This window comes from Antrostomus carolinensis, unplaced genomic scaffold (genome assembly GCF_000700745.2).
Source record: "Antrostomus carolinensis isolate BGI_N321 unplaced genomic scaffold, ASM70074v2 scaffold20319, whole genome shotgun sequence".
Taxonomy (NCBI): Eukaryota; Metazoa; Chordata; class Aves; order Caprimulgiformes; family Caprimulgidae; genus Antrostomus; species Antrostomus carolinensis.
Window position 1 is genome coordinate 1 of NW_010338094.1, and position 24,234 is coordinate 24,234.

At 41.1% G+C, this 24,234-nt stretch overlaps 1 protein-coding gene and 1 non-coding gene across 2 annotated transcripts; both read left to right on the forward strand.

Annotated features, from left to right (window-relative positions):
- The first annotated feature begins 305 nt into the window (after positions 1 to 305).
- On the forward strand, positions 306 to 18,578 carry TIMM23 (translocase of inner mitochondrial membrane 23). The gene is made up of 6 exons (XM_010175404.1): positions 306 to 360; positions 3,079 to 3,172; positions 3,397 to 3,481; positions 5,779 to 5,837; positions 8,477 to 8,587; positions 17,916 to 18,578. The coding sequence occupies exons 1-6, from the start codon at positions 310 to 312 to the stop codon at positions 18,029 to 18,031; spliced, it is 516 nt and encodes a 171-aa protein (XP_010173706.1). The 5' UTR covers positions 306 to 309; the 3' UTR covers positions 18,032 to 18,578.
- LOC114818916 (small nucleolar RNA SNORA74) lies at positions 4,969 to 5,170 on the forward strand. Its single transcript, XR_003766317.1, has one exon. It is a non-coding gene; the product is annotated as a small nucleolar RNA SNORA74 (small nucleolar RNA).
- Positions 18,579 to 24,234: the final 5,656 nt, after the last annotated feature.

Here is a 24,234-nt window from a genome sequence, read left to right on the forward strand (position 1 = left end):
CCGCCGCTGCCGGGGGCTGTGGGGGCAGGGAGGCCGCTCCCGCTGCAGCCAGGCCCCCGGCGGCAACGTGTCGCGACGGGCGCTGCTCGCAGAGGCGCCGCGTCCGTCCCGGCCGTGCCGCTCCCGCGGCGCTTCCTGAGGCCGGGGCTGTCAGTCGGTGCCGTGTTTTAATTAATGGTCCAGCTTCGCGGCAGAATCTCACTGCCTCCGCGCACGTGGTCTGTTCGCTTTGGACTGACTGCATGTGAAATTGTTACTAGGGAAATCCGTGTTAAATTATTCTGTTTTCTTTTCTTTCCAGTAACTGGAATGAGTCCCTTGTCCCCGTATTTAAACTTGGACCCCAGGTATCTAGTACAGGTGAGAAGGCAGCTTGTTTTCATCGTGTCGAACTCAATTCCATTGTTTGTATGGTCATGTGCAAAGACCTCAAAGATCCCGCAGTGCTGTGCAGGGCGTACTGAAGTTTTGAGCTGGTGAACAGCTGAAAGAAACTATTTTTTTCAGTATTGTTCCTAACAAAAGCTTGCAGTGCTGTGGCATCTAGGAGAAGAAAAACAGTTTTAATATAGAGGATAAGTAAGACTGTTGTGTCAGTATAAGCCCTAACACACTGCTGCACAAGTTCTGGCATTTGTCACACCCTCCACTGAGCCTCTTCAGTCAGTAAGAGCAGCCAGAAACTCTCCACTCTTTTGTAGTGTGATGAATTCTATCAGTTCACAAAGGTATTCAGCCAAACCCCAGACCTCATACAGGCTTCGTCATCACAGCAGCAGCCAATTTCACACCACTTTCCTTAATGTTATTTCTTAGCTGAAGAGAGACAATAATGAATTGGAGCTTTCAGGTTTTTTTTCTGCAGAATTACATAGCCATCGTACCTACACAGCTTAATATTAGTTAACATAACATGACCTGTAGGCCACCATAAGGAAAATAAAATAATTTAAAATCCTATAATGTTTTCCTTTCTCAACAATATTAACAGTAGCTGAAAAAGTTTAAGTTAATCCAATAAAGATTTATCTCTTAAAGATTTTATTTAGCTAATATTTTCTATATATATTTTAAATGTATGGTTTATATTATCTGAGAGCATTAAATTTTGCAGAAGTAGCACTGAAGGTCCACAGTTGTATAGTATCTCCTAATCTGTGTGCCTTTTGTTTCATGGTACGAAAGAAGCAGTGGCCCAGTGTAAGTGGAAAGCTCTGAATGCAGTTCTGTGGGCTGTTTTTTATATTTCTCTTTCAGTAGAAGCTGTTGTAGTCAAGGTTACAAAGTCACATTCCCATAATGGTAGAGACAGTGGATATGCCTCTGCTTGAAGTGGGTTCACGAGCATGATTACTTTGCCTGCTGTTGTTGAGTAGTTGAAAAAATGCTAAGTAATTATTTAGACCTCTTCCAAAAAAACCCTCTAAAGTTGTCTTGTTTAGTTAGTACAGTAATCTGGGAACATGTCGATGTTAAAAATGGTGTAACAGAATTTTTGAAACAAAGTGTGTGTATGCTAATAGATTTTTTTTACTTTTTACAAAAAAACCTTGCTTTAAAATAAAAGGTATTGGCATTAGTGTCAGGAGTAACTTACAAAACAGTTCTAGAAATACCTATTGCCTAGAGGCTCAAGTTTGTGTTATAGCACTTCACTGCTCTTTATGTTTAGCACTAGAAAGTATATTGAAATAAAAGGGAATTCCATTTAAATGTGAGAATTTTTTTTTTTTACTTGAAGAGGTTGCTGAGACAAGCTGTGAGGTCTCCATCCTTGGAGATGTGCAAACCCCAGGTACTGCCCTAAGCAACCAGCACTAGCTGACCCTGCTTTGAGCAGGGGGTTTGCACTGAAGAGTCTCCACAGGTCCCAGGAGCCTTAACCATCTGTGATTCTAAAAATTCAAGCAAAAAGGTGTAGCTTATATTTTAAGATACAAGAACTTCAATTATTAGCTTTTAAAGTTGAGTTGTCTGTGAAGCTGTGTGGGTCTCCTGCATTTAAAGACCATCCATCTGGTTTCAGAATGCAGAGGGAAAGTCAGCCTTATTGTTGCAAATCAGAAGACAGAAAACGTGTTATAGGTTCAGTTTGTTGACAAAGTATTCACAATTTTAGAAGCCGTGTATTTCTTCTGTGTTGCCATCCATGTTTAGTGCCAAGTATGGCCTAAGAAAACTCCTTAGAATGCAGTTACTTGAGCCTGCAGTTGTCATGGTTATAGATCAATTAAACAGGGTGTGAGTGTTAAGCACAGAGGCATAAAAAGAGATCTTGGTGCTTTAGCACCGTATCGACACCTGTGCATCTTGTCAGTGCCTCATATTGAAAAAGCGCTTTGCCTGACCTTGCCTCTGCACATACGCTGGTTATCGGCCCATTCTCTGGCTGCTCATCTGTTTAGACTGATCTGATTTGTGAGAACACAAGCCTGTCCCCGTGGGAGAAACATCCACAAGTGAAAACTACCAACCTCGCATATTTCATGCCTGATTGTCACTGGTTTTGAACGTATTCCTCGGTTTTTTGATGTCTTCAAAACAGGTCACTTAGTGCAAGGAAATACTTCTTCCAGTACAAAGGCGGTTTTTCTTCAGCGTCAGAGCAGTGGGAGGCATTACTGCGTCAGTGTCAGTTGCTCAGTGAGGAAACAGTGCTGCATAGTCAAACAACAGGAAGGCTTTTAGAGGGCAGGGTGTCTTGTATTGCCTGCTGCAACATGTAATAAATAATTAAGCAAATAGTCATTTAAAAAAAACCCCAACACAAGACAACCCACACAATATGAGTGCCTTGGCTACCTGATGTCATTTATAAAAAGTTAGGACAGCTAGTAAAAAAAAAAAAGCTCTCACTCAATTTATATTTTTAAAGTCCTTTTTTTCATTCTCATTAAAGTATGCATGTAATATATTCCATCTCTTTGCTAGTGTAGAGAACAGTTTTCCAGAAACACTGATTGTATCTGTTTTTTCTTAAGTTCATTGTATGGATTAAAGAAAAATATTTAATGTGGCCTAAATTTTGAAGCAGGTACACTTGGAAAATACAAAGGTGTTTTGTTTTGTTTCCCCTAGGATACAGATGAGTTTATCTTGCCCACAGGAGCCAACAAAACTCGAGGCAGATTTGAGCTGGCTTTTTTTACCATTGGAGGATGTTGTATGACAGGTAGGTGGTTGTATTTTTCACTTTTCCCAGCTGTCCTGGTGACACCTATGTACTACAGTAATTGACAAGATTGTAAATGTCTTGTTCTGCAACCAACACTTACATAAACAACTGCTTTACTTCAGTCTATACTCTGAAGTCTATTCTCAGTATTTGCTTCTAGTATTCTTTTTTGTTCTTTTTTTTAACCTTCTTAAAAAGTAATAACTTATTGTGCTAACTAGGAGCAGCTTTTGGTGCGCTGAATGGTTTGCGACTTGGCTTGAAGGAGACACAGAATATGGCATGGTCAAAACCTAGAAACGTACAGTAAGTGTTTAATCTCAAAAAAAGAAGTATACCTTAGTGACAGAGTTCTCTCTTCCAGCTGGTACAGAGTTAGAGCTGAATATACTACAAAAACAAATGCATTTGTGTCTTTAGTGGGAACAAATGAGAGTCAGTGTTTGTCTTCATCAAGTCATTAAATGTTTTTAGTTATAGTGATGCTCAGTTCAAGCTTTTTGCTTTTCATTTAGTGACAACTGGTATGTCTTCTGACTTTGAGAATAAATTATTGCTTTGAAATTTACTGGAAATACTACTTCAAAATCATAACAGTGGTTTTGTATGTTAAAGTATTCCTAAAGCAGCACAGTTTTCTTTGAGCTATTTTTTGCTGTCATTTGTCTGAGAGTGAATTCTTTCTTCTTTCCCAAACTTTCCAAAACCAGGAAGATATTAAAGTGCAGAAGCTAGGCCTGCCTGGATTTGCATTAGGGATGGCGTAGGTGCGTGCTGCTGGGCAAGAGTTGCATGGTGGAAGTTGTTCTGGATTGCAGTGTCCATGAACACCCATGGCATTCCCGTGTTTTCACCTTGCCTGATGGTTTGAATGAATGCAGTAAGATAGGAACACATTTTTTCCTGTAGTATGCTTCTCCTTCTAGAATTATTGGTAGTTTAGGCATAACTATAAGAAAACTTAAGTGCCTGTGAAGGAGTCATAGGAAAGTAAAGGGGTGAAGTAACTGAATGCTTTGGAACAAAGTAGTTTTTAGAGGAAGAATTTTAATATTCCCTAGCACAGTTTATACTGGCTCTTTTAAAATATGGTTTTTATATTCTTCATCCCCAGAATCAGAGATAGAACCAAAATATTCCCCACTATAAGTATGACTCTTCCATAATGTTCTAGATGAACAGAATTGTATTTTATGTATTTGGAATGAGCTGAATCAGACAAAACCATGTTGTTAAGCACAGGCTTTGATGGGTCGAGCCCAGCAGGTGGCAGTCAGTGCGCACATTGCTCTTAGTCTTTGCTCTCCGAGGGAAAAGGCCTGTTGAAGGTCATCACCTTGGAATGGTATATTAAGTTACATGTTTTCCTCATCAGATACAGGGAAGAGACTTGCCTAGCTACATTTCTTTCAAATTTATCCTTAAGGTATACAGATATTTATTTTTCTATTCCTTTGAATTTTACTGTTGATCCCCTGTCATCAAATATCTCATAGTATGTCATGGTTATTAAAATGACAGTTTTTCTCATCAATTCAGAATTAATGCAATGTTAAAAAATGGGGTGGGGGTTGCAATTAGGAGGAGATGGTCAATATGCTAGCCTCTGATTTTTTCCCTCTTGTTTTAAAATGAAGTTTTCTGTTATTGTTTAGTTCATTACCTAACCATATTCAATAATGGCCTATGTCTCCTAATGAAAATTGTAAAAAAAGAAAAGTGATGGAAAATAAACTCAAATCAGGAGGAATGTAATGTGTGACACTTTCATTGCTTTAAATGATCAACTAAGTTCCAGGGTAGTCGGCTGTCCAGAGCAGTGCCGTGCCTGTGATAGTGTTATACTGCTGGGAGATAAAGATCAGTCATTTCTTTTGGCTGCTGTTGTCACCATTCTGGAGACAGCTGGTGCCAGAAAGAAGTGGCGTTGTGCTTCCCTGAGAGTGCGCTAAAGATTTGCTTTCCCTCTTTAGTGCTAGTCTGGAAGCATACATACAGAAACACTCAGTGTACTTCAACTTGTGTGGAATGCCAAGTTTGACAGTGGAAGTGCAAGACTGCCTCACTTCTTCCTGACTTGCTTTGGTTCAAACTTGTTTTAATACCCACCCCGTTTGTTCAGGCATCACCATGCTCCTGGTACACAGTCCCTGTACTGCTTGCACCTTCTGGCTTCCTTGGAGCTCTTCTACCCAATTAAGTCAGCATAAATGTATCACTTATTCACAGTAGCTCTATGTGGTCACCACGTAAGGAACATTTATCAACTAGGGTTAGAAAGTCTTTTGAAGGGAAGAGATTGCATTCTTGGTAAGGTGCAAATTTTACTTGAAAAGAGAAAAAAAATTTATTAAGACTTGACAAGACTAAATATTTGCCTTCAGTGTTGCATGCATTACTGTTTAGAGTATGTGTGATAGAGGAGATTGTGTATTACCAAACTGTGATTTTCCTTACTGTTCTGTTGTGAAGTGCTTTTGGTTAAATTTTCCAGTTTTATTAATCACATGTATGGTGTAAACACATTACACCTGCTATCATAAACACTGCCTCGGTGTAAACACAGACTTAAAGGTTTTAATACATTTTTAATTCCTTTATAGAATTCTAAATATGGTAACAAGGCAAGGAGCGTTATGGGCTAACACTCTGGGATCTCTGGGTAAGTAAATTAATTGTTTTATAGGGAAAACAATTTAAAGATGTAACTGTTTGATGGGAAAGTGTATTCTCTAAATTTTCTTTATGAAATCCGTAACAAAAAACTGCAGGTTGTTTGTTTTTTTGTTTTTTTTTTCCCTTTGGGACATAAGGGCATTTCAGTAGAAATTGAAAAGGAAATTAAAAGCTAAAATAAGATTTGAAGCATAAGTAGACAAAAGCCTGTAATTAAACTCCCCAATTTTTCAGTATATTTCAAACAAGAACTCTAGCTATGGAATAACAAGAGTAACTGAAAATTGTAGGTAATGCTTACTTGTTAGTAAATTCCAGGTAATTCACAAGGCAAAAAAATATAATTGAATACTTCTGAAATAACTTTAATAACCTCAGAAGAGACTCACTGATCATGTGAGCAACTGCCTGATGTCTGTTTCTAGTTAAAGAGTCAACAAAATGTTTATTTGTAGAAGAAATGTGATAGTGACTACAAAGATTTATCCTTTTATGATGGTAGCTTAGCTAGAAAAGTCACATATGATACCGCCCACTTTAAATATAAATGTTACTTATAACTAATAAGGGTTAGAAAAAGAAAATAAAATTATCAAAAGCCTGATGTGTGAGAAAGAAAATTCTGTGAACTGAGGTTTGGTGGAAAAGGGGGACAGGAAATAAAAATCACATCAGTTGTCTCAGAAAAACAACTTCAGATGATTTCATAGAAGTCAGTGGAATAATCACAGGATCATAGAACTAACTTAGCTACCTAACACATAACTAACATCCTGGAGAATACAAGCTCTTTGGCTTCTCCCCCTGCCAACCTTAAAAGGCCAAAGCGTGCTCAGTTGCTTTGAAAGGAGAAATCCAAAACTGATGAAATTATTTTGAAGAAGATTAATGATGAAACTCATTGCCCCACAAAGTGGTAATAGAAGAGAAATTAGCAATATTTAAAACAGAGATTACACCGTGTTATAACCCAGGCTAGATATATTTGAATTTTGAAAAATGCATCAAAGCACAGGCTAAGTTGCATTTATTACATTTTGTTTCAGTCTTATTTCTAAAGAGTAGATTAGCTTGCCTTTTAACCCAGACATCAGCTTTTGAGGCATAATATAGAGGCCATGGTTAGAAATGGGATTCTGGACTGCAGTGATAATGGCGCTTTTTGTAGAGATACATGCTGCCTAGTGAGTTTTATGGTGGGTTTTTTTGTTTGTTTTGATTTTTATTTTCTTATTTTCTATTCCAAATCTAATCAAAACATGTCTGAAAATTGAGATGCAGGCACACTGCAGTTCAAGGTTCCAGGTTAAGTGACACATTAACAGTTTTTTTCAGCTATGTTTGAAGAAAGATTACTCAAGAAAATGTTTGTGCATTCCAGTAACAAACTTATTTTTCTTACAAAATATGGCCTCCCAAGTCACAGAGTTAAGCAGAACTTGATATTTTGGAATTTGGTACAGCTCTGCCTTGTCCTAGCAACCAGAGAAGTTCTTTTCAAGGAGCCAAAGTATTTTTGCATCTTATTTCACATGTGCAGCATTTCTGTACCTCAAAGTTTCTTGTCATTCTGTTCCTGAACAGTGGTAGCCACATCTGTGTTAAACTATTTTTAAAAACGTTGTTGAATTAAAGCTTTTCCTTCCCCTCATTATTAATATTACTTGCTACTAAGACAAGGTAAAATACCATTGTCTGTGCTGCATAGAGGAAAATGCTGCTGTTCAACTCATTGACATGGATGTAGTTGCTTATGAAGGATTTACAGGCTTTTTAGCAGAAGTTAAAATTTCAGATACTTGGAGGAGAAGGGATGAACTGAAGTGGCATGGTTTGTCACTTTAAAATTATTATATACTCTACTGTTCTTTGTCAGCATGAAATATTATATCATGAGGATGAGGGTGCCTGCTCCCTTCATCAAAATGTATAGATTATATATGCATCCATATGAAAAGCCCATGCATGTCTCCTTCTAATCCTTTGCAGGACAGTCCCCAAAGTTCTCCCAAAGCAAAAGGCCCTTTGGGAACAAAGTCTTCATATGCAGGCAGAGGTGAAGCAGCTGTAAATGTCAAGTACTAAGCAGTCTAATAGTAATTTATAAGGGAAGTGTAGCCCATTGTACTCCAGCCCTTGATAACATGATCTGATGCTGCATTTAACTTGCATTTTCTCTTGGTCACATGTAGGCAACAATTTTCTCTGCTACATAGAAAGTATCATTGAGTTTAGTTTCATGGCAACCACAGAAGATGGTATAAGCCTGTCAGTACAAAGTTAAACCCTCAAAAGATTTTTCAATAAATTTGAACTAGCAAAATGGGCTTAAGCTTCAGTCAGTGCTTTACATCACATATTTATCAAGTCTTGAGGCAGTACTAGATGTCACAAAGAATCCTACTTTATAGCTAAAGAAAGAAACAATATCTGCAAAACAGAAATAGATCTGGAAAAACCACCAAAGGCAGGATTTGGCAGAGGACTCCCCCCACTTTCAATAAACAGAAAATCTGTGGTTCAGTAGCATAGTCTAAACAGTTACACTGAGCCCTGATTCTAAGCCTTGCATCTCAGAGAATGGCAGTTTTAACTTGAATTTTTGAATATGTTTTTCTCTCCCAGCTCTACTTTACAGCGCGTTTGGAGTCATCATTGAAAAAACACGAGGTGCAGAAGATGACCTGAACACCATAGCCGCGGGAACCTTGACAGGAATGCTGTACAAAAGCACTGGTAGGGTAGCAAAGTGTTTCTGGTTTTCCGCTTCTTGTGCTTTATCCTAGTTAATAGGATTCTCACTACCTTAATAAATACCCTCCTGCTCTGAAAATTGTGTAAAAATGGTACAGTAAGAGCACAGAACTAGAATATAGTACTTTGCAGCTCCAGATATTATCACATGAACCATCTTATCATTAGTCCTCTTAGTCCAAGTTGGAAAGAATCCGATTTAATTCGGATGGAATATTTTAATTTTTTTTTAAGTGCATGTTTTCCTTAAGTAAGTCTTAGCTGTGTGAAAAACAACATGGAGGTGAGGGGAGATTGAACTAATAAGGCTCAGTTATCTGCTAGATGCAGTGCAGTTAAGTGTCTTTTTTCAGCTAATTGGAATTTTTTTTTTATGCCAAAAAGGAAGAAGTTTAAATTGATGCTGTCTACTTCTGAGATTAAGTAACAATAACCAGAGATATTACAATGGACAGGGAACTGCTTGAGAGAGTCCAGCACAGAGCCACCAAGATGATTAATGGAGTGGAGCATCTCCCTGATGAGGAAAGGCTGAGGGAGCTGGGGCTCTTTAGCTTGGAGAAGAGGAGACTGAGGGGTGACCTCATTAATGTTTATAAATATGTTAAGGGCGAATGTCAGGAGGATGGAGCCAGGCTCTTCTCAGTGATGCCCAATGATAGGACAAGGTGTGAGCTGGAACACAGGAGGTTCCGCTTAAACTTCAGAAGAAACTTCTTTACAGTGAGGGTGACAGAGCACTGGAACAGGCTGCCCAGGGAGGTTGTGGAGTCTCCTTCTCTGGAGACATTCAAGACCCGCCTGGACGCCTTCCTGTGTGATCTCATTTAGGTTCCTGCTCCGTCAGGGGGATTGGACTAGATGATCTTTTGAGGTCCCTTCCAGTCCCTGACGTTCTGTGATTCTGTAATGAGATTACCTTCTCTAAGCATACATGAAACCAGTGGTATTCATCCACTCCAATCCTAGATAGAATGTAAGACAAAATTACTTTCTAGATAGGGTTAATAAAAAATTCACTCCCAAGGAAGTGAAAATCAGGCATTCAAATTTAACATGGATCCTTTTTTTTCCGTAAGACAAAAAGTTTTAGTAAACCTCCTTTACAAATTAACACCATTAAAGTATGCAGAAAGAAACTAATATATAAAGCTATTATTTAGCTGTTTGTGAAACTGTTGTCTTATAGTAGGACTTTAGTCTTTGCATAGTGGTCAAAACCAACGAACATTATTTGAGAACAGCATGGATTTAAGGTTAGTTTGCTGATGCATACTGAATTGTTGGCAGAGGAGAGGGTCTGAGCTTCATCAGCAAAATGCGTGTTAACACATATTCCAGGCTCAACAATTGGAGAATTTTTTTTAATTTTTTTTTTTAAGACTACTGGGTACCACAGGTTGACCTTACCACAGGAAAAAAGTGTTTTAAGTACCTCAATAAAGGTTTGGCTATACAATTCACCTGTATTTTACTGAGGAGATAATTCTAGAATTACCCTATGTACTTATTGCATATCTAACTAAGCCTCAGCATCTTAGAAATGTTCCTGAATGCCAGCTTTGTATTTGGGGCAAAACATTTTGAAAAGTCTTATTTTCCTGTTGGCCTTGGGTAATTGTAACCAGAAATAACTGGCTTGAGCAGCCCTCATAAATACTAGCTTGTGCACTTAACCTTGCAAGATACCAACAACAGCTGGATAGGGTAGCAGTATAGAAGTCTAACATTTTCTGTAGGAAGTTATTAAGAAGGAGAACTGTCATCTTACACTGCAGCAGAAGCTTCCCCTCTACCTTTCAGAAGTATAGAGCTGGCACTGTGTGTAATCTTTTCTGGCGCAGTGTGACCATGGATAACTGCTCCAGTCATGTGCACAGTCATCTGACACTACAAAATTTTTTCTTACCAGAGCACAGTGGGACTTCTGTTTTGTAACATGAGATTTACTGAGCTAAGAGTAGCACTGATAAAGGAAAATGTAGTGAATAAGTCTGTATGCATTACAGTATTGTATTTCAGCTATGCATAGTGCCCAGAAACTCAGAAGAAATAAATCTTTTCACCACGTGCAGGAAATTTGAGTGGCACCGTAGACCTTAAAGGTCAAGGATTAGTTCTGGAAGTGAAAAAGATGATACTCACATTTGGTTGAAGAATTTAATTCTAATCTTATTTTTCCTTTTTTCTTTCACACTCTGTCCCTCTTTCTGCTTCTCCCATGATTCCTCTCCTGTCACCTTATGCCAGAATGCCCTTCCTAATTCTCTATGGTAAAGCTTCCCTCTTTAAGTTATGCCTTTATCCAGCGTCAATACATATTTACCTAAAAAATCTTGACTATTTAAACCATATGCAAATGATCAGTTCACATCTGTGACACATTATCAAGACTGTAATCATTTCCTGTGTTACACAGAATGCCATGTTGTGTTTGCATTAGAAAAAGGAAAATTTGAAAGCCATCGGGGACATTTCTGTTATAAATTCCCATATTTTAGTGTTGGCTGGAAACTCCCACAAACACCGTCTCAAGTTAAGGCTGTTCTGTAATCCACAAAGAGTGGGTACAGAGTCAGAGGCAGTGCTGTGCAAACACTCAGATTTCCCACTTCCATCCTTCCTGTTTTGTAAAGAGATCAGGAATGTATTTAAGAAGAAACTGTATGAAGTATGGCAGGTTTTTTATTGTGACTTTCTAGCTCACGTTTAAACATAGCACTGATGGAAGAACCATATCAGCCACCCTGCTGCACTGCACTGAAAAATACTCCTGTGTATACTACAAAGCCTAGGCTGAATTTCTGAAACAAATTATTAAACCTTTGCTGAGGGGGATGAGTGGACAGGAAAAAAAAAAAAAAAAAAAGGTGGGAAGACTTTTTGAAGGCTGATATCTGTTGCCCCAAACTGGTCCCAGTTTTCACAATTTGTCCTTGCAGAGGTGTTAATCATTACCAAAATGCCAGCAGTCAAACAAGAAAGGCTTTCCAAAATACCTACCTTCTAAAGCCATTAGGCTGTGAGCAGTTTTGTGCAAGGCTACTTAACACACAGCTTGTGCGTGAGAAGATTAAAATGTCTGCAAGTGAGGATGGTGGAAGTTCAGCCCTCCTGTGTTCACTGGAAGTGGCATTAGTCACGGAAAGTTCCCCATTGTAAGTGACTGAAGCAGTTAAGTCCCCAAGACTTGTGATGGTCCTCCCTGGCTCAAGACAGTACCGTTAACTTGCCATGATAAAGCACGCCTTAGCTGGAGTCTCTCTCAGCATCCTGTATGGCTTAGGTTAACAGATGGTGAGTTGAGTTTGAAAGCAAAACTGATTTGAGGAGCTTTGAAACAGCATACTAGTTGATCCCTTTGAGCAAAGTGATCTTCAGCTTTCACATTTGTTTGAAATGAAATTTAGTACCAAGGTTACTTACTAGATTTTAGGCCCAATGTAGCATTGTGAGTACATTATTAACTTACTACACTAGACATGCAACTTAATGTAAGCTGTATTTTGAGCACACAAACTGAATGTTCTGGGTGGAAGTTGAGTGACAGATGAAAGAAAACACTTTGTGTTCTTTTGCCAGTTGTGTATGTAGTAGAAATATTGTTGCACCTTAGTCAATCCTGTTTGAGGTTTGGTAGAAGGGAGCCCAATATCCTAAGTTCATGAGAATGGCTTTTCCATTTAATAAGTTAATATTCTATATTCTTCCATTTCAAGCAGGGGCAGAAATTAAGATCTGTTATGCCAAGTTTTTTCTGATAAGCATTATTAAGCACAAATACTAAGGTATCTTAAAACAAACAAGTATTTGACCGTCTTGCATGTGTTTTCAGCTTCTTTTCTAAATCAAACATCTTTGTTTTGGTTTTTTTCATGGTTATATTAGTCTCTGAAAGTAGCAAAAATCAAAATGATGATTGCCACTGTGCACTGTCATTGTTATTCCCTCCCACCATGAAAATGCACGTGGTTCCACTCATCATGTCACAAAGGTACAGCTGGCTGAGGAACTTACACTCCTCCTCAAGCATGCAGGATTGATCACCCAGGAAAAAGATACTGAGCTAGGTGGGACTTTGGTCTGACCCAGCGTGACAGCCATTAATTTCTCACTGAAATTCCTGACGGAGGCTTCAGTAAGCAAAAAAGTTAAACAACCTTTACCTCTTATCTGAGGGTTGCACAGGTTGTAGATGTTCTTTTTGTTAGATAATTTTTCCCCCCTGCTTTGGAGGTTAGGGAAAACAGGAACAAAAATAAAGTAGTGCTTTGGACAAACTAAATTATTTTGTTTACTGTACTTCTGTGTGATAGGAACCCAGTAGTAGATAAAACATCTCATGCCTTTTGCACAATAGATGTTACATAATTTGGTATAAAATGTTGTGCATCCGAAGAGAAGGGAGTTGCATGCTAGCAATAGCTGAAGAGACTAGTTGTAATTTCAAGACCTCAGAACACAACCCTGAGAAGTCAGTACATTATGAATTAATTAAGAAGGGCTAAATTTTTTATTGCTAGCAGTAAAGTCTGGCCAGAGATAAAGATCAGGTTTGTGACAGTCAATGGGTAGGAGTTCAAAGTAGTTGTGTTAGTAAACTCTTTGTGGAGCTATAAAAGACTCTTCCCCTACTTGGGGCCAAACTTTTTCCCCCCGCCTCTTGTTTCTGTTCTGTAGGGAGGGGAAAGAAGAGGTTTTTTGCAGACTGCTGCAGGTGTGGCCCTGGGATATCTTATTTTTCTACATTATTTGGAAAAAAGCAAGTAAAGTATTTGCTTCTAAACTTTGAAGTTCAGGGCTATTAGGCATTTTAGAAATTAAGAACCTCTGTTAAAACCTGTTTTTAACATAAAGTCTATAGGACTATTAAGTGATTATTGAAAGGATTTTTTTTGTTTGAAAGAAGGAAGAGATAAGGGCAACAAAGTACAAGCAGGCGCTACAGGTAATGAGGCTTTCTTTGTTACGTGAGGGTTAATGTCTAAGAACAGGCCTGGCCACCCAGAGCAGTGCTGCCTTCTGCCCAGCTCTGCTAAGCAGAAACAGTGAACTCGGTTCTCAGAGCTGCAGGGATTGGCAGGGTTCTTGCTGCCATTTACAGTAACTGCAGCAGACTCCTGTCAGCCAGTCAGGTGCTGCTGCTTTCACTCAGTGAGGAAACAGGGAATTTTTATAATGTTTGCAAAGTAATTTCAACAGCTTTAATACTTCTAAACTTGTAAATTAAATTGTAAATTCTTAAATGTAAATTCTTGTAAATGTTTTTCTAATTTATCCTTCACACCACAGTAACTACAGGAAATTTTCCCTGTTTCAAGCTTTGTTGTTTCTGTATTTTAACCACAATACTGTCTTAACTGTAGCAATATGAAAGTGGAACGTGCTTTTCTGGAACATAGCTTGTTGCCAAAAAGAAGTTTATCAGTTTCCTCAGTAATTTCTGTACCCACAGACTTTGCTCACACTTACAGGATTTCTTAAAATGAGCCTCATGGAGCAGCAGGAGGAAACTGTTTTAATTTTCTACTGACATAGGATGGCCCACAGGTGTTCAAACAAATGTCTGCCTGGTGTTTCAGAGGATCTGGTTAGCTATCACAGTGCTTGAATTCAGAGCAAAACTGAGGTCTCTTTGTACATTGAAAAGTCAAGCCCTTTAAACCATCTAAAAATATTTTTACTCCTGGAAACCCTAAAGGAAAAGAAACTGCATTCTGAATGTCTGAGAGAGTGAGATTGGAAGACAAAAAAGTAATCACAACTTCACTATTACACTTCTTTTGTTTGACATAAATATGTGGGTCTGGGTTTTCAGTTAAGGTATTTCTACTGTTTGCTATTGGATGGTTCTTGCTTTAAACATCCCAGGAACTTTCCCAGGATAGTGAAGTAACATATTCTGAAAATAGAGATGGTAAGGTCCTAAATGGAAGATTTTGCCCTCATGTTATGCAATATAGATAATGGTTTTATCTACTATACAAGTCAAGTTCAGTGTTCGGAGTGGATCATGCCATGAAGAAATGCAAAGCTGCGCTATTAGAATGCGTGTGTCTTTGTATAGTGTACACTAACTCCTATTTTAAATGCGTAGAAGGGGGACAGTATGGTGAAAGGGTGCAGCAGCTAAAGCCAGAGTACTAAATTCTCATTTAGAGAGCATCACATCTACCTTTGGAAACCCATAGCAGTTCTCAGCTGTTGTGCAAGTTGCCTGATCTCTAAATACCTGCCTTCAGAAATGGCTGTCAGCTGGAACGTCAAGTTATCTTACTCAGACATGCGAGATTAGAGGCTTACAACCATGTTTCTAGCAGGGTTTGTCAAGGCACACTTGGTATCAGAGGCTTGCAGAGGAGGGGTGGGAATGTGTTCTATCATTCCAGCACAGCTGGGATGGGAGTGGAGAAGTGTTTTGGTTTTGTTTTTTTGGTGTTTTTTTTTTAAGAAGGTAATCTTCTCAGAGGGCTTTACATGTCCTGCCCAGCAACTGGGCTGCATTCTAGAGTGCATGACTGTTTGAAGTCTGCCACAGACCTTGAGGTATTTTCTCAAATGCAAATCTAACCAGTTAGGGAAAGGAAAATATTTTATTTCCCTCTTTTTGTAATTACTGTGGATAGTTCAGAAACCAGGTGCAATTGCTACAAAGCAAGTTACTGGTAAAATTTTGTAGCAGAAGCATAGGGAACCTGGTAAGAAGCACTTCTTGCATGTTTTCTTCTTGGTTTTTTTTTTTGTTTGTTTCCTAACTAACTCAATAGTGCACCTATACCAACTGCACAAGTTTGGTTCCTGTTCATGAAACAGACTTCCACTGAAACATCTTCTTCAGCAAAGTCCCCAAGTTGTCTGCAAGACCCACAGCCTGCTTTAGGCCCTCTGGTTGACCTTTGTAGGTAGATTGAGAGCTACCATCCTCACCTGGCTGACCTCAGCACATGAAAATCTTTATGACATTTTTTGTGTTAGGAGCAGTATGTCTTAGCAGCAGTGTGTCTGCTAGAAAATGGCTCAGCTGTCCAGGCTGAAGATCCCTTTCTGGTACAATCCTGACTTCACAGCAGGGCCTGTAGCAATAGGACACGGGATAACAATGGTTTCAAACTGAAAGAGGGTAGAGTTAGACTATATGTAAGGAAGACATTTTTTACAATGAGAGTGGTGAAACACTGGCACAGGTTGCCCAGAGAAGTTGTAGAAGCCCCATCCCTGGAAATATTCAGGGTTGGGTTGGAGGGAGCTCTGAGCAACCTGATTTATTTGAAGATGTCCCTGTTCACTTGCAGGGGGGTTGGACTAGGTGACCTTGAAAGGTCCCTTCCAACCCAAACCATTCTATGATTCTATGAATCTGGAGCGAGGCTTGATCAGCCTTCAACCTACCTTCCTTCCATAGGAAGAATAGGATTTTAAGGGGAAAGGAGAGAAATTGAACCTGGGAGCTGAGGGAAGAGTCTACAGGAATAATTGTAGCTCTGTACCGTGCTGCATTCTGTGAATATGTTCCACATTTCATGCATTTCCCTGTACACCATAATAGTTAAAGCCCTCTTTGGGATTTCTTCTGTGAGGAATTACTTCCTAATATGAACATCAGAAAATCAGTCTCTCTAATGTTTTATTCATTCTTCCCCCACAAAGTAACAGAGTTAGTATTTTTACAGATCATCTCAAATATTTGTTTTGCACAAAGTGTCCTTTAAATTTCACCCATGGCTTTTTGCCATAAGCTGCTTGCACGTACTTAGTTCTGTGTACCCAGCTGCAACCCCTTCATGTGAAAAGCTTTTTGTGCAACCAATTCAGGATGACTTCTCAAAAACAGAAGCCTACATTGGTGTTCCTAAATCTGATGTAGGCACATAGGTACATAAAGAGTATGACTTTCCTTAGAGCTGTTGAGTTCCCAACAGTTAGGGCAGTGAACTGAGTTAGGTTGATATCCTAAAAAGCTCTCAAATCATCACAGCTAGTCTGGCAATGAAATTTCTAGAAACTATGGCTAGACATGACTTTTAGTACCAAGTCCAACTTCTGCTATCACTTCTGCAGCTTCTTGGTTTCACTGTGTGCCTGGGCAATGTGAGTAGATGCAATTCCGTGAGACAACTTTATGACCCATAATGGAGGAAAAAAAACAAAACAAACAAACCACTGATTACTGAGATGCATTTCTTTTCAAGTTTGAGGAACCTGAATTGCACTGTCAATTTTACCAATAAAGCAGGCAGGTTTTATCTAGCTGTAAGCAGAAACTGGCCTTGTTCTATATAATGTACACATTATCTGCCTTGCTTTGGCTGGGATCAATAAACATTGCAGAACCAAACGCAGTGACATTTTCCTAGTGTTGAGGGTCATGCTCTCAGGTGTTCCTGTGCATTTATAGTGCATTCTGGGAGCTTTACCAGGGCACTTTCTCTTGTTGGGGAAGAGAAACATTCTGCTGTTTAGTAAAAGCAACAGCAGTGCCTACTTCTGCCCCTGTCCACCACAACCCTCGCGTGAGGGCGGTGGAGTTGTGATGCTGACTCCCAGCTCCAGCCATGTGCAGTGGCTGCTGCTAGTAGGCAAACTTGCCCTGTGTTTTTACTTTCTGAACTTGCAGAAGCTTCAAGTCTTGAGCAGTTAAAAAAAAAAAAATGTTTTTAATCACCCGCATGACTCATGCCCTGGTAAATTCTTCACAGATGATCCCTTTCATCTACATATTATTTTTTTTCCAAAGGTATTAAAATTCCAAAGGCACAAAAGCAGCGATAACTTCTGCATGATGGCCCCCCTGAATCTCTAGTGCCCAAAGTCATGTCCATATCAACTGCTGTTATGTTCACTTATAAGCTTCCTGCCTGCTCTTCTTCCCTCCAAACCTAGTTACCATAATGGGCAAACATTATTGTTGTTCCTCATCTGAAACCCTAAATGGGGGAGTTCTTAAAGCAGGAAGATGTCTGTCTGTAAACCCCTGTGTTGAGGACAAGTGGAATAGGTAAAATAGGACTTGGGAAAAGCCGTCTTTGCTCCAAGTGTTCTGTAGTGGTTCACTTGGGCAGCAGTGGCAACGTAGTTTACAGAGGAAGCCATACCAGCAGGTTAGTGCCAGGATCAGGAATGACTTTTCTTGAGCCTGTCAGGAGGTTTGAGGGGAGGGCAGATTTAGCACAGGTACCCTTTCTGGAAAGTTATTCAAAAAAGAAATACTGCTTCATTAAGATTGTTCTGGATTTTAACAACTTGGAAGTTGCTGTAGCTGACCATTCCCTTGGATATAACTTCAGTGGGTTTTAATGTTTCTCTTTTTCAGGTGGAGCGCGTGGGATAGCACGAGGTGGTATCGCAGGTCTGACACTCACTGGCCTCTACGCTCTGTACAACAACTGGGAGCACATGAAGGGCTCCATAGCCCGGCAGTCCCTCTGAGCAGGGCAGCCAGCGCTGGACGGAGGACACGCTTGCACAGCCACCAATCAAACCAGTTGCGAGATCTGTCTGGTGCCCCTTCCTATTTTATTTACAATTAGTGTGAAACTGAAGGAAGCTATGCTGGGAGGAACCTCTTGGCACCGTGTAGCTGGACTGGCCTTTCCTTCCTGCCAGCCAGTCGCTGGAGAGGCAGCAATATTTGTTGGACCTGCAAGTGAGCAGAGTGGCCACCAAGACAGTCTCCCTGACACGCTCACCAGCTAGCCCTGGGCCAGAGCTACGAGGCATGCTCAAGTCCCCTGGCTGTACCTGCTGCGCTACCAGGCTTGTTCAGTCGAGTGTACTACAGCGATAGCGCTGCTAATAAAGTGTGTGTCCACAGAGCTGCTCACTGCAGTCTTTCGGCGTGCATCGCCCGGCCAGCCACTGCTGGGGAGCCGGAGCCTTCTGTAGCAACTGGCCCAGGGCGAGGCTTGGTACTCTGAGAGCACAGGGTAGGCTGTGAAAAGGGACATCATCATCATCAATAAAAAGGGTGGTACTTGCGCAATATCATTTCTGTGCTTTGCTGTTCCTGCTACTGATAAGACAAAAAAGTGCTGCATCCAGTGACTCTTATTTATGGTTTTGTTTTGAAGGACCAGTGTGATAAAATCCTGGGGACGTTAGTGGGCGAGGGGAAGTGAACTAACGGGCTGATTGTCTCCTGATGTGAGCTGATGGTGAGGCATACCAGGGCTTGACCCCACTCAGTTATTTGCTCTAATGAATAAGGAACTGGTTGTTTCCGGATGAGGTACAGTTGCTGTTGCAGAACAGCTGACAGTGGATTATCAAAGCACTTTGGTGCTCCAGGATCTCAGAATTTGTTTAGCCAACAGTTAGAAACCAAGCAGTATAAATACTCCTCTCATTGTCTTATGACAGGATTTTTAATTAGTGATAAACTTTTTCCCCCCAAGTAATATTTGTAGGTTATTGGCAGAATGAAGACGTGATGAACCTACACCTTCTCTTCACCATCTACATTGTTTACAGATAGATTAAACAGTAAGTTGTGCATTGGTTCAGTAATTAGTTATTGTATAACAGCTCATTCCTTCAGTTTTTTAAAGTCTGCAAACAAACAGTTCTGAGAGCGTGAAGGCACGGCAAGGGAAAACCAAGAAACTCACTGCTCATTAGACAACTTAATACAAAACAATAGCTTACTTGAATTCTCCCTGCTGAAACAGCTCTTGATAACTACGTTGCCCTCAAGAAAATAGAAACAACAAAAACAGTAGGGGGAAGGTGGTAGCTCTTACCTTGCTATGAGAAGAAATTCAGCTTCATTGAGATGCCTCTAGGAGGAGGTGACCTCTGAGACTAACTTTTTATAGAGCAAGTGCTCTAGCTAACGAGCCTTCACAGTTGAACTCAATTAGCTTTGCTTGGATACCAGGTCAAAGTAGATCCTTTATGCCGGCACTTAACTAGATGAAGGAATGAAAACGGGTCTTTTCTCACCTGTTTTGTAAATGCTGTTTCTTGTTAAGCCTTATTTATGTTCCCCGTTGTTTTAGTGGGCTGTGTATTACTGTTGTGGTGCCAGAGCTGGACTGTCTAGTGTGCATTTTCCAAGGGCTGTACGACCGAAGAAACTGAGTCTTCCTCACAGGCTGCAGAGCGATTTTGGCACCAGCTGTGCGGTGCTGTTGGGTGGGACATCAGGAAAACGTGTGCACTTTCTTCCTGAGCTGCTTTTTTTCTCCCCATTGGCATCAGTGAGTTCCCGCCTCATCCATGTTCCTTGGTCACCGTCAATAGGACTTACAGTCGTGCACGCTTGACAGTGCTGGATGCAGGACTGATAGCTGCTTTGGGGGCTCATGGTGCATGAGGGTTGCTTTTAAGTGTCAGGAACTTTGCAATGTATCTTTTAGGTTTTCTGGAGGCTTTTTCAGGACTGAAATATGACCCAGGAGCTCTCTGCCCCTAACTGAAGTGAGAAAGCTGTGAAGCTTAACAAATGTCTTTCCTCCTTTAGGTACACTGGAGATAATGTAGGAACAAGCTTTTGTAAGTTGAGAGTTGCCACGACCTTAAGGATAGGCTGACTCCGGAGACAACTTAGCATGTTACCTGGTCTGCAGTAACCTCAGATTTCCTGGAATTGCTCACCTCAGGGGCAGAGCTGGGTGCATTTGTCTGAAATAGCTGTGTTTCTAGGGCTACTAAAAGCTTTGGTTCCTAACCCATTTGTAGATGGAATGATCCATAGCTTGAGCTGTGAAATACAGCCAGCACAGAGGCAGCAGAGGGGGAGGTGAAATATCAGTATGGAATACAGGGAACATCTTTATGATGTTCCGTCAAGACTTACTGCTGTGCTCAGTTTAATGGTGAACAATCAATATAAAGTAGCTGCTTAAACCTGTGACAAAAGGTCTATCCGAGTTCAGTAGGAATAAGAGGAAGTAAAATCAAGTTGCAAACAGGGTTTGACAAGCAAGTTCTCGTCCTCCCATGCAGTATTATGTAACCTTGGCCCTCTTGAAGCACAGTGTTGGATCCTTTGCCATGCTAGTCATGGCATCTAGGGTTGCTGATGGAGAGATCCAAGAGTTTTCCATGCCGTGGCAGCAAGTGAGGGAGTCGGAGACAGCAGGTATCATGAAAGGTTTTTTGAATCTTGTAAAGCTGCTTTTGTGTTGTCTTTGGAACAGAGAAAGGCAGTTTTACCATTTTCTGTCAGCAGGTGACTTCTTTTACGGTTGGGGGAATTTGTTTAAAAATGACTGGTCATGTGGTAGGAATCTCCAGCTTCCTCCACAAAACAGAAGCTGCTTCTGAAAACAGCAAGGAAATGTACGCTTGGGCAGAAGAAATGATCGTGTTCATAGCTTCTTTCCTCTGACCTAACCTGGGAGTGAAAAAGGAGGGGGGGGGAATCCTTTTTGTATGCTTTGACAGCATGTTACCCCTGTGCATAATAAATTCTGGATGGTTAGGAAATTGGGATGGTTTAAATGGAGCTTTGTATAATCTGTGGGCATTGGGCTCTGCTACTGAATGCCAGGCACCACAATGACACCCAGGGTACTCCAGCCTTTTTTGGTACTTCCACAGCATCGTTAGTGCTGGTCAATGTTCTCGGGTGTCTCCCCTGCCCCAGCCCTCTCTCCTGTCCTGCGAGCTCCACTGCCAGGCTGGCACCGCAGCAGGTTTGAGTGGGCTGTGCCCCGGGTGGGTACTGGTGAGGGAAGGAGGCCTCTGCCGCCCCCCCCTCTGCAAGGCTCTGCGGTGGGTGGGGTTGACTCGCACCCTTGTGAAGGGTTTCCCCAGAGGAAAGGGCAGTTGGCTTTCTTGACTGGCCTGTCTGCAGAGGAACAGCCCACCCAGCGCCGGCCTCTCCCCGCCCGCAGGCTGGGGCACTTCCCTTGTGCCTGCAGCCCTGCCAGGGAGGGACAGGCGTTGGCCAGCACTCTCCACTTGTGAGGAGGCTCCACCTGCAGTTAGACACAGAGCTCCCTTCTTTCACCAGCGCCTACACTCAGCAAAGCCTTTCCGTTATTTTGCACGGAAGCAAGTTGGGAGCATTGGTCTGTCAGGGGAACTCAGCAAAGGGAGGAGTGGGAGGTAACTGCTCCACCTCCACAGGGAGGGAGAGAAGTGGAATTAAGCATTTTGGAGAGGACCCCATCCCTCAGTACAATCTGATAAATCTCACATTGTTCAAAGAAAGGTCTCCAAATACTTGAGAAGCCACAAATGGCATTCTCTGCTCCAGCTACTCTGCCTTCCTTGTCTTTGGAAGACCTGAAGTATTTTTTCTCCCTGTCTTTGAAAGCTAAACATCCAAGGTACACGTTCAGGGGCTCTGCACGTGGCTGCTAAGAATCTCTAGTCCATTTAGAAAAACGCTGCGTATGCGCACCCACACATGAAATCCAAGGTACTGGGCCCAGCTGCGCGCTGCCGCACGAGAACGTTCTCTAATGGTACAATGCAGTCTGGATTAAGTCACTTCCACCAGTTTAAAGGCATGGAGAACCCTCAAAGGAGGAACAAAACATGCAGGGAGGCAGAAGAGCCAGAGAAGAACTAAATTCCAGTTGTGCAGCCAGACCAGAGATGTACTAACATCCATAAATCCTCCTGAAGTATTTGAGAGTGGTAAGAAACAAACATCATTGTCTAAATCGGTACTCGCCCCAGCAGCTGAGTAAAGGCCGGGGCAATCAGACATGTCCAGGGGCTCCTGCTGCAGTGCAGAGCTGGCAGGAGTTACCCATCAGCCGTGTACCTGCTGCCAGGGCGGCGGGAAATGCCGGTGGTGGTGGTGAAAGCAAGCACTGGAACACGCAAACAGAGCAGGGACAGAAGCACAGCTGCAGCAGCTTCCAAACAAGTTAAGCAGGCAACATGCCTCAGCACTTTTTGTGAACTGTCTTGCAAAGAAGTACCACACCCTTTGGTTGCAATTATTTTTTAATGGAAAAGACTAATCAATGTTTTACATAAATATCAATTAGTGATAACAAGTCAGTTGAGTAAGTAAAGGAATACATACCCCCAAGTTTTCAAGGCTCATAATGAACTGACAAAATAGCACACAATGACAACTACAAGGAATTAATTATAAGAGGTGAGCTGCACAATCATCTTAATTAACTTCAACTGCTAATCAAATTAGGCTCTTATTGGAGTTAGTCACAGTGCAGTCTTCCCATGCAGCAACAAGGCCATGTTCAAAGGGGAAAGCAACTTCAAAAACATCTTCCTGTGTCCAGCAGAAAGCCCCAGCTACCAAAGCCTCGAGTGGTCCACTGACGTTGAGCCCTTTCGGGGTCAGGTTCCAGGTGTGCGGTGTTCCCCTCTCAGACCAGAAACTTACTTTTAACCAAAGGCGCAGGTTCTCTCAGACAGGAATGTGTGCACGCGGCAAAGCGATACCAAGGCTGGATCTCGCTAATAAATTATTTTCTACAGGGTTGTGCAGAACAAACCACTTTTTTCCCCAGGCTGCAGGGAAGGGCAGAAGGGGGGGCCTTTTTTTTATAGTCATTAAGAGCAATTTGTTAAGTGAGTAGAAGCTGCACCAGAAACTATGTAACTTCAGTTTTTCGTGCAAGCTGACAGGCCCATCTAACATCTCCCACACTCCTCCCTACAGGCTCAAAATGATAAATACTTAAAGAGGTATTGCTCAAATTAAGTCCACAGCTATAGGGATCAGAGCTACTCGACCCCACGTTCATATGCATAACAACATGGAAATCCACGGCTTAAACGTCTTTAAAACGGATCAGGGGGAGCCACGCAGTTTGCCAAGTTAGTGTTTCCCAGTTAAGCAGCGTGACATCAACCTGATGAGAAGGCAATCCAATTCCCCAAATATTACTTTTAAATATTATGTGGCTAAGATGCCTGCTTCCAAGTGGTTTAGTCAACAAAAGTTCATCATGAATTATCTAAAACTAGCAGAAATGTACACATTTAATCTTACAGCTTTTTCAGTGAAACTCAAATAGTTACTAAATGCTGGGGACATGGCAGGATCTGATCTACTGATGCCTGAAAATCAACATCCTACTCTGTTCTCTGAATGGCTCAAAAATTTGCGAGAAGAGTTTCTATTCAAAACTAAGTTACCAATTCTCCTGTCACGTATCAGGTCCCATAAAATCATGTCTTTTTCAAAATCTGGACTACACATGCCGGGAGACACACCAATACAAGAACAAATGGAACCTTTAAAGTTAGCAACTGCTCAATAAAATAAATTGCTTCCAAATCCAGCCTAATTTATCTTGCAGTCCCAGAAAGCTGGAACCCAGCTCACAACAATGGTGTAGCAGCCGAGAGGAACAGCAACACTTCTAAAGTCACTGCCAAAGGTGGAGTCTCACAGCACCAGAGATTTTGCTTTATACTTGCACTGGCTGCAACATACTTGAAGTGACAACCCATTAAAGAAGACTCAGGTAGTCCCACAACAGATACAAATTTACCAACACCTCTATAGTATCAGATTGCTTATGCTCAGTGGGTTTACATTTCAGAATTAATCGTAACAAAAAGGCATCTTCTGCACTCTGTTATATGAGTAATCTTTCTTTTTGTTATAATTTCAGAAGAAAAAGCAGGTGGCCAAACATAAACACAAGAATTCAGCTGGCTGCAGTCACTCAGCATGATGTGCGATTGATCAGCAG